General features: G+C 39.0%; 1 protein-coding gene and 1 long non-coding RNA gene across 4 annotated transcripts; one reads left to right on the forward strand and one right to left on the reverse strand.

Annotated features, from left to right (window-relative positions):
- The first annotated feature begins 1,542 nt into the window (after nucleotides 1–1,542).
- zfand2a (zinc finger, AN1-type domain 2A) lies at nucleotides 1,543–6,139 on the forward strand. Of its 3 annotated transcripts, none has more exons than XM_035766754.2 (10): nucleotides 1,547–1,767; nucleotides 2,743–2,816; nucleotides 3,084–3,178; nucleotides 3,351–3,482; nucleotides 3,587–3,738; nucleotides 3,833–3,946; nucleotides 4,254–4,347; nucleotides 4,868–4,950; nucleotides 5,391–5,530; nucleotides 5,796–6,139. In XM_035766754.2, exons 2-9 carry the CDS (start codon nucleotides 2,762–2,764, stop codon nucleotides 5,500–5,502), a joined length of 837 nt encoding a protein of 278 aa, XP_035622647.1. In that variant the 5' UTR covers nucleotides 1,547–1,767; nucleotides 2,743–2,761; the 3' UTR covers nucleotides 5,503–5,530; nucleotides 5,796–6,139. The 3 variants fall into 3 exon arrangements, with proteins under 3 accessions (XP_035622648.1, XP_035622647.1, XP_035622646.1); XM_035766753.2 differs by having other exon boundaries at nucleotides 1,554–1,767; nucleotides 5,391–5,475; XM_035766755.2 differs by lacking the exons at nucleotides 3,833–3,946; nucleotides 4,254–4,347; nucleotides 4,868–4,950; nucleotides 5,391–5,530; nucleotides 5,796–6,139 and having other exon boundaries at nucleotides 1,543–1,767; nucleotides 3,587–3,742.
- Nucleotides 6,140–6,301: 162 nt separating this feature from the next.
- Nucleotides 6,302–7,113, reverse strand: LOC118379744 (uncharacterized). The gene is made up of 2 exons (XR_004824711.2): nucleotides 6,894–7,113; nucleotides 6,302–6,636 (listed from the first exon to the last, which is right to left on the reverse strand). It is a non-coding gene; the product is annotated as an uncharacterized LOC118379744 (long non-coding RNA).
- Nucleotides 7,114–9,330: the final 2,217 nt, after the last annotated feature.

Here is a 9,330-nt window from a genome sequence, read left to right on the forward strand (position 1 = left end):
ACTCAAATGAGTAGAACGTTACTTAACTGTGATGGTTTAATAATAATGGTTTTAGTAACTGGTTTAGAACATGTTTTATTGTGGTCACTCATTCTAGAAAAAAACGACATTTGAGAGAAACTACAGAGTTTATTTTTATTTTTTACATTGCATAGGCTTTAGGATACTGTAGCAGGGCTAGTTGTGCTATAGCTCTCACCTAAGAAACAGTGGCATCCTGAGATTGTCCAGAAAAAAAGTATAACCAAGGAGATTGAGAGGTGTCCTCACCATGAGGACAAACTGGAGGGGGGAGGCACATATAATTCGAGCAGATATAGTGTGAGCAAAGGGAGAGGAATCCCTATGATGAACCAGGTGTTCAGCAAGCGATGCCATCTGGCAGCAGAATTAGCCGTTTATGAGCCAGGTGCTACACTACAGGGGAATAATCTAGAGGAGTGCCTCTGTGATCACTTCTCCCAGCCTTTGATCATAACACTGTACTGTTGCATAATGAGAATAGTCGATTTTGTGGGTTGACTCTACTGTAGAACTACTATTTCCAGCTATTTGACCTCTTGGTGATGGATGGGGTTGGTCCTGCTATGGTGTGTGTTTATGTGGATTCCAGTGCCTCTTCAACAGGGAGTTGCTGCTTTAAATTAGGCTTTGTTTCTAGTAACATAATCATTAACAATCGCTATCTATGTGTTTTTCATACTCATGTCGAAAGTGTCTACAACTTCATACTTTCAAAATCTGAAACTGACTAGGTAGGCCCACCCTCACTAACTCCCCCAGTGACACTTCTGTACATATATATTGTAACTTTATCTTTGCAATGACAACTTTCCTCTGCAGTAACCCTTCTGTTAATGTATGCATGAAACATGAGATTAGAGAGTCTATTAATGGGACTGCCACGATACAAAAACACAATGTGGCCAGTAATAAACAACCAGATGTTGAAGACTGTATAGACGTCTGAAAGAGCTCTGCTGCCACCATCTGCTAATGATATGCCATTACATTGACTGCAGTATTGCACATGTTCCTCTTTAGACTCACAATTGCTTCCAGTGTACACAAACGTGCCTAGCCCATATGGGCCATTTCATCAGCATGAATGAATCACCTATAGCCTATATTGTGCTGATTAATAGAAGGCCACATTTACTTGTGAAACAAAGATATGTGCTCTGTGAATAACACATCTGTTATTCAGCAAGTAAACGAATACAATATCAAACAGAAAACAAAGTTGGAAGGTGATAACTATCCAAAATCACAACTAGCATCATTCTGCTTATTTTGTGTGCTTTATTATACCCTAGTTATAGACCTACCACGATTACAGAAATGTGATTAATTCTGACATGGCCTTTCTGAACTAGTCTGGCGAGAGACTAGCTAGTCACCTTCATATTTAGTCACAGTGACACGTGATTATTGAGAGCTGTCCGTGGTGCTGGTTTGAGACAACCCAAACACGTCTCAATTAGACGTTTCGTAAAATCCAGGATCATGGACAGTTCTCAACAACGCTGTGTCACTGTGATTGATCAAAACAACTGCTCCATCCCTGCCTCGTGTGGTACATTCTGGAACTCTCTAGCTAGTACAACCGTGAGGAGGGGCATAAACAACAGCGTCAGTGACGCTTCGATGTAGCTGGCTGTCAAGAGAGCTTGCTAGCCACTCGCTTCCTCAAAGTTTAACGTTAATTTCAAAGCAAGAGGGGGAAGAATAATCAAATAGAGTTGTCTGGTTGAACCAAGTCTCTGGGTAAGTGAGAGGAGTCGCCTATTGTTGCATGTATTTTTCAATGTACTATGGTTTGCCGTTAGTTATCGTATCTAGCTAGCTAGTCAGCCAACCAAACCAAGGCAACGTCAAGGCAGGAAGGGTGTCTCCAATCCATATTCTCTTAAGTGTTAGCTAGCTAACTAGCTATCTAGCTAACGTTCGTGATGGTAAACAATTGTCCCAAACATATTTTTGCTAAATATTATCCGTTTCGAATTAAAGTAAAGTTAAATGAGTAACTTAAACGTTAGTTAACTATCAGTAACGACTTAATGTTAACGTTACAGTAGTTGTCTAGGATGTTATAGCTAACAACGTTAGCTTATCAGCAAGCAAGCAAGCTAGCTTAATTTAGTTGTTGTTGGCCTGTAAACCAGGAACATGCTCATCAATGGTATTCCATAAATAACTCACTAGTTAACGTTAGGTAGCTTAAACACAGACAATACTAACAATGGTCTGCTAGGTAATTGCATTTATGTCCTCGAGCGATTGTACAGGGAGGACCTGGCCTAGCTACTAGCTAGCTAGCTGGCGGCTAGTAGAGAGGGAGACTGCTGCTAGATACCCCATAATAACTTAGCTAGTTAGCTAACATTAGTCAAAATGGCAAATTGTAGGTAGCAAGAAGCGATGGCATGATTCAGCATTCGTTATCATAGGTGGGTATCTAGATGGGTAGCTAACGTTAGCTAACTACCTGTCAGTGGACATTCTTCCAATGACTGTACACGTCCATAATAAGTCTGTTACATAAGTGTAACTAACGTTAGTTGAAAGGGAAGCACGTAAACAAAGGGACTTTTTAAATAGCCTAAAATTGATATGCTGAATCTACTGTTCTTAAAAAACGAAGTGACGCAGACTAAGTTTGTTTACCTGTGACAGGTTATCTTAATAAACTAACATTGTTTATGGATGATCTTAGCATATCTATGTATCTTTCAATTGAAGGGTGTATCACCATAGTGCCATGGAGTTTCCAGATCTAGGAGAGCATTGCTCTGAAAACTCCTGCAAGCATCTAGGTGAGTGGTTTGTTATAAAATGCTATCTCCATTTACTACCTCAGTGCCTCTGGGACCCTGCCGATACAGAGCCTGTTTGGACAGGAAGGGAACACATTCTAGAATGGCTTTGGTATGTGTCAATAGTTGTGGTTTAAGTCCAGTCCTCCATAACCAATTGTCATGGGCTGCACTACCCATTATCATGATTGAAGAGTGATAGTGAGAATTTAATTTATCTAAATTCATATGGAATAAACACCTTGACATATTTCTTATATCTGACAGATTTCCTACCATTGAGATGTGATGCCTGTGAAGAGATTTTTTGTAAAGACCACATAACCTATGCAAATCACAAATGCATGTCATCCTACAAGAAGGTACATTTTAAATAAATTAGCAGCATTGTATGTTATAATTAAAGCAAAGTTCCTGTAAAGTGCAGTTAGTATGTAGAAATTAATGTATGCTGTTCAACCTTATTAGTTGTCTGTATGTTATCTATTGATCCAAACAGAGCTTTAATACGGCTCTGCTTGATTCTGTCCCCAGGATATCCAGGTCCCCGTGTGTCCTCTGTGCAACACCCCGATCCCCATCAAGAGAGGGGAAATGCCAGACATCAAGGTTGGGGAGCACATCGATCGCGATTGCCAGTCGGACCCTGCTCAGAACAAGAGAAAGGTATGGTTGATAGGCTTCTCTACAGGACCATTTACACAAACTGCCCATGGTTAAAGTGAAGTATCTATGCCTAATCTAAGATAACCAACCTTTTTTTATTGTAGATATTTACAAACAAATGCTCGAAAGGAGGCTGCAAGCAGAAAGAAATGATCCGAGTGACATGTGACCAGTGCCACATGAATTATTGTCTTAAACACCGACATCCACTAGACCATGACTGTAAGCCTGAAGACAAACCAGTCTCCAAATCTGGGTAAATATTTCCCTCCACCTGATGCCATTTATTGATTGTGGTGCACATTGCGAGCTTTTGCGGTATAATGATGATTACATTGGATTTCTTTCAGATTCGCTGCTTTCATGAGGTCCCAAGGAGCATCCTCTAGCAGTGTCTCCACTTCAGGCAGTAGAGGAAGTTCTAGGCCTGTTTCTAATGGGAATGCTAGGACCCAAAGTAGTCGGTGAGGATCCTCATATTGATTTTCGAAACGCCACGCTGAAGAACCACATGAAGCTTACATAAATTAACAAGTGATATTGGCAAGCACAGTTTGTTCTCTAAATTCACGAGGCATATTCTCACTAAAACACATGGGATGGATGAATTGACATGTTGTTTTTTTATTGTCAGTGAAATATACTAACACATGGAAAGGATGTGAAATTTTTTTCCTTCACAGAACTGCTCTTACCTGTTACCGCTGTGCTTTTGTTGAGTTGTTGACTCTATAACCGCACTGAGCATTATTGTTTTTGATTCTATCACAGCAGTGCTCAGGCCATTTATAATCCAGCTCCGGCCGTGCGGCCCCCTCCAGCACAGAATGTAGTACCTGCTTCGGCATCCTTTCAGGCTGGCCTGGTATGCATAACACTCTTACACCACTTGATTGAAACTACTGTAAACTCTCTTCTCTGAATAATTCCAGTTCATTTATTGAGATTATTTAGTCTGCTCCTGTTTATTCATTGAGATTCTATAGCCTGCTGTTTATTCATTGAGATTCTTTAGTCTGCTCCTGTTTATTCATTCAGATTATTTAGTCTGCTCCTGTTTATTCATTGAGATTCTAAAGTCTGCTCCTGTTTTATTCATTGAGATTCTAAAGTCTGCTCCTGTTTTATTCATTGAGATTCTAAAGTCTGCTCCTGTTTTATTCATTGAGATTATTTAGTCTGCTCCTGTTTATTCATTGAGATTCTTTAGTCTGCTCCTGTTTATTCATTGAGATTCTATAGCCTGCTGTTTATTCATTGAGATTCTTTAGTTTGCTCCTGTTTATTCATTGAGATTCTTTAGTCTGCTCCTGTTTATTCATTGAGATTCCAAGAAGAAAATAATAAACATCCTGTAAGTGTTTATCTGCATGGTGTGATTGTAGACTGAGGAGCAGGCCTTACAAAGAGCGCTGGAGATGTCCTTGGCTGAGTCGGCTCGCAGCACAGTCCAACAGCCAACGCTCAGGTAATAAACAATCCCCATTAAATCCCATAATCCAGCATCACCCACACATAATATAGGCTGTAATCATATCCAGATGCCATCAACACAACCCAGTTACCTATTGTTTTTCTTCACTAGCTCTTATTGCTATGTGTTTGTTCTAGCTGAAATGCAGGCTATTTGGTTACTCTAGGAAAACACAATATTAATAGGTTTGACATTCCACTGTTTTAGCCCATCTTTCTTGCCCATGACTTCATAAATTAAGTACAGTGGTGCCGACAGTTAAGTTTTCCTCATCTCATGATGTGTGTTGCTGCTCCTCAGACCTGTGACTGACTGTATGTGTGTGTGTCTGTTATCCACCCTTTCTGGTGAGTGTGTCGTTGTTCCTCTTGCATGCTTTCTGCAGTGTGATGATGATGCATTCCTCTGTGTGACATAGAAGTGTCTTGTCTCAGCCCTCAGGAGCAGGAGGATCTGGCTCTGGCTCAGGCCCTTGCTGCCAGTGAAGAAGAGTACAGACGCCAGCAGCGGAGACAACAGGTATCCAGAAAACTTAGGTGTCAGTAGCATGCTAACAGGACAGGACCTCACCTAGGTACATTGTCTCCATGGCGTCCCCTATATTCCTTCATCATCGTCACTGGGTGCATTTAAAGATCAGCTACGGAGAAAATGAATGACACTTTGAAGTACTACTTAATGTGTATTTTATCTGATGGACCTATTAAATTATACTTCTTTTTTTTCTCTCCCCGTGTTGAATATTTACCGTAAATGGTTAGACAAGCCTCTCACTACTGATTCTTTGTCTTGAATTAAATGGACTTTTGCCTGTACTAATATCTTACTTTCTATCATAGGAGAGAGAGTCCTCCAAGCAGTCTTCCTGCAGCCTATCATAAACCCAGACCAGTGTCTGAGCCCAAACTGCTACCACCAGTAATCAACTAGCAACTGTGCTACATCGATGGAACCCTCCAGCAGAACTCTAACGTCCAGTATCACTGAGCCCAACTAATGAACAGTCTGGAACTTTCATCGAGATCTATTGAATAGTATCACTGCTTTCTCTCTACTCAGCACACCATTCTAGACAGACTTTCTGTCCTTTTTACCAATGGCTCTCTATGTACATATTTTCTATGTTGATCATGGACATTTAACCTCAGCATCAATGTTTCTTGAATAAATTATTTTAAAGATGTATTTGTTTCTGATGCACGTTCTATGTCCAAGGCATATATACAGGAGGATGATATTTGGAGAACAACTGGAATGTGATTCAATTTCTATGGGTTAGAGAGAACAATCTCAGGCCAAACTTTGCTAATTAAGAATAAAAAAGGAAGGCCATTATATAATCCAACATATTTAAATCGAAGTTTATTGGTCTAGTACACAGTTTAGCAGATGTTATAACGGGTGTAATGAAATTCTAATGTTACGAGCTAGTCAAAACAAGTAGACTTGTCTACATCATCATGACAACTGAAAAACAGCAGGTACACAATACAGTTGGTTGTATTGCGCTATTGTCTAGTCTATTCAATTGGCAGTGCTTGGTAAATGGAATGAACACAAAGGCACTTGTTGATTTCCATGATGTTGATGTGTATTATGTTGTTCCCCAACACATCCATCAGGGCCTTGCGACGCAGTTCCAGCTTTGAATTCTCTCAGGGTAGGCCTTATCGACCTTGGCTGTTGAATTTAAAGGTAAGTGGATAGAAAGTGTCTTTTTATTGTCAACATTTCATCAGTAAATGTCTGTTTTCAAGAAGACCTTAGCAGTTATCAAGCACCACCCCTAGAAATAATTCCTAACAGCAAAAACAGCTGAGAAAAAACCAACATGACCAATATAGCCGGAGTAGAGCAAACTAACTTCCGTGCAAATTCATTACGCCGATTCTGTTGCAAAACGTTTCTTAAACGGGACAAAATGTGGAGGGACCTACCTGAATTTGTCCAACAGAAACCCTTATTTAGCTTCTGTTGGTTCTTAAACGGTAAACGGTTTCCGTAATGAATACATTCACCTCTGGTAAATCGTTCCTGTTACTCAAGGAATGAATAGTCATGAGACCTGTATTTACCACTACGCATTCATACTTTGTCCAACAGAGGGCAGCATAATGTTGAATGTGAAATCTTTGAGGGAGGCCAAAGAGGATAAAATAAAATAAAATTGTATTTGTCACATGCGCCGAATACAACCGCTGTAGACCTCATCGTGAAATGCATAATTACAAGCCCTTAACCAACAATGCCGACTTAATAAAATATTTACTAAATAAAGTAAAAAATATTTTTAAAATTAACACAATAAAACAATAATGAGGCTATATACATGGGGTACCGAGTCAATGTGCGTGGGTACAGGTTAGTTGAGGTAAAAAAAATTTACATGTAGCTAGGGGTAAAGTCACTATGCATAGATAATGAACAGCGAGTAGCAGCAGTGTAAAAACAAAGGGATGGATTCTTTCCATAAAGAAGGCTCATTTGTTGACAATTTCATGACAGATTGGGGAAGTGCTGCTCATGTTGTCATGGTTATGAATTTGTCAGGCTAGTGTGTCACTAGCATGATTGTAGCACTCACAATTAAATTCCTTGAAATACATCGGATGCCATAAATGAAAGATTATTAAATACATTCTGAGTAATATTTTTCACTGATAAAATATAACCAAGGAAAATATGACCAAGGAAGCTAAGCATTACGCAAAGGATTGACAGAAAGAAACCATGTTCATTGGCAAACTAAGTTCATTTGCATAATGGTGTGCTTGGTCATCTTCATTTAGCTCCCTTAGCTGTTATGACCTCCTCACCCTCAAACATTTGGAAAACAGCACATAATTGTCAATTGTCACATAGTGACATTAGTTATAGGATTACTCATTTGGATCTAGTTTCATCTGAGAATAAAGGCACACTCTGTAGCTTCCCCCTGGGCACACCAAATAATTTCAACATGGAAATGTGGGTAATGTTTGATTGACGTTGATCAATGAGATTTCAACCTTTATTCACCCTCTAAAAAAGACAGTCAGAAGTGTGTTGAATTCCCAATGTGTTATCACTTCCAACCATCTAAAAGCACAACCAAATTCCAATGGAAAATCTGTAAGATTTTTTAATTAGTTGTCATTATGTAAATGTACTATCACTGAGCTTTCAACCATTTAAAAGCACAACAAAGTTCAAATGTAAATACAATGTCAGATATTTTGTATTTATACAAAAATGTAATGTGTTATCACTGTGCTTCTTCTAATAGCACAACCAAATGACCAGGATTGCAGTTGAGATAACATTAAAAGTATAGAGTGTAAGTGACCAGGCATAATAGAACCCATTTAATCTGAAAAGGTATATGTTTGAATTGTCAGTCCATAGAACATTCTCCCATGAGTCTTGATCATCATCCAGGTGCTTCCAGATGCTTTTTGACAAACTTGAGTCAACTTTTTGGCTGGTCAAAACCAAACAATGCATTTCACAGTAAGAACCTCATACCAACTGTCAAGCATGGTGGTGGTAGTGGGATGCTTTGGGGATGCTTTGCTGCCTCAGGACCTGGACGACTTGCATAATTGAAGGAGCTACGAATTCTGCTCTGTATCAGAGAATTCTACAGGAGACTGGTAATCCGTCTGTGTGCTGAAGCAGAAGAGCAGCTAGGTCATGCAGCAAGACAATGATCCACAACACACAATCAAGTCTACATGAAAATGTCTGAAATGCAACAAATTGGAAGTTTTGGAATGACCTAGTCAGTCCAGACCTAATCCCTATTGAGATATTGTGGCAGGAATTATAATGAGCAGTTCATGCTTGAAACCCACAAATGTCGCTGAGTTAAAGCAGTTCTGCATGGAAAAGTGGTCCAAAATTCCTCCACGGCGACTAATCAACAACTACAAGAAGTGTTTGGTTGGAGCCATTGCAGCTTAAGGTGCACAACCAGCTATTAAGTGTAAAGGGTCAATTACCTTTTAACGCAGATGCATTGGGTGTTGCATAATTTTTTACAATTAAATAAATGTAATAAGTATGTAATTGTTGTGTTATTTGTTCACTCAGGTTCCCTTTATCTAACATTGTTTTGTTTGAAGATCAGATAACATTCAGTATCAGAAATATGTAAAAGTAGAGCAAATTAGAAAGGGGACAATTACTTTTTCACATCACTGTAAATATCAACATTTAAAGAACATGACTAAATCAAATCAACATTTATTTAAAGTGATTTTAAAGTTTGATTTGATTTAGTCCTGTTCTTCAACTTTGAATTTTGGTTTAGATGGAGATGTGAATCCAACATATCAATTATAAATTATGAACTTGAAGATTACATTTGAAATCAACCACAGCTTGAAACTATAT

This window comes from Oncorhynchus keta, chromosome 32 (assembly GCF_023373465.1).
Source record: "Oncorhynchus keta strain PuntledgeMale-10-30-2019 chromosome 32, Oket_V2, whole genome shotgun sequence".
NCBI classification, from domain to species: domain Eukaryota; kingdom Metazoa; phylum Chordata; class Actinopteri; order Salmoniformes; family Salmonidae; genus Oncorhynchus; species Oncorhynchus keta.

What these genes read in the sequence shown, in the direction of transcription:
- zfand2a (XM_035766753.2), top strand. Translation starts at nt 2,762, where the DNA reads ATGGAGTTTCCAGATCTAGGAGAGCATTGCTCTGAAAACTCCTGCAAG. An exon ending in CATCCTTTCAGGCTGGCCTG is followed by an intron (nt 4,348 to 4,867) that starts GTATGCATAACA and finishes GTGTGATTGTAG; the next exon opens with ACTGAGGAGCAGGCCTTACA. An exon ending in GTCCAACAGCCAACGCTCAG is followed by an intron (nt 4,951 to 5,390) that starts GTAATAAACAAT and finishes GTCTTGTCTCAG; the next exon opens with CCCTCAGGAGCAGGAGGATC.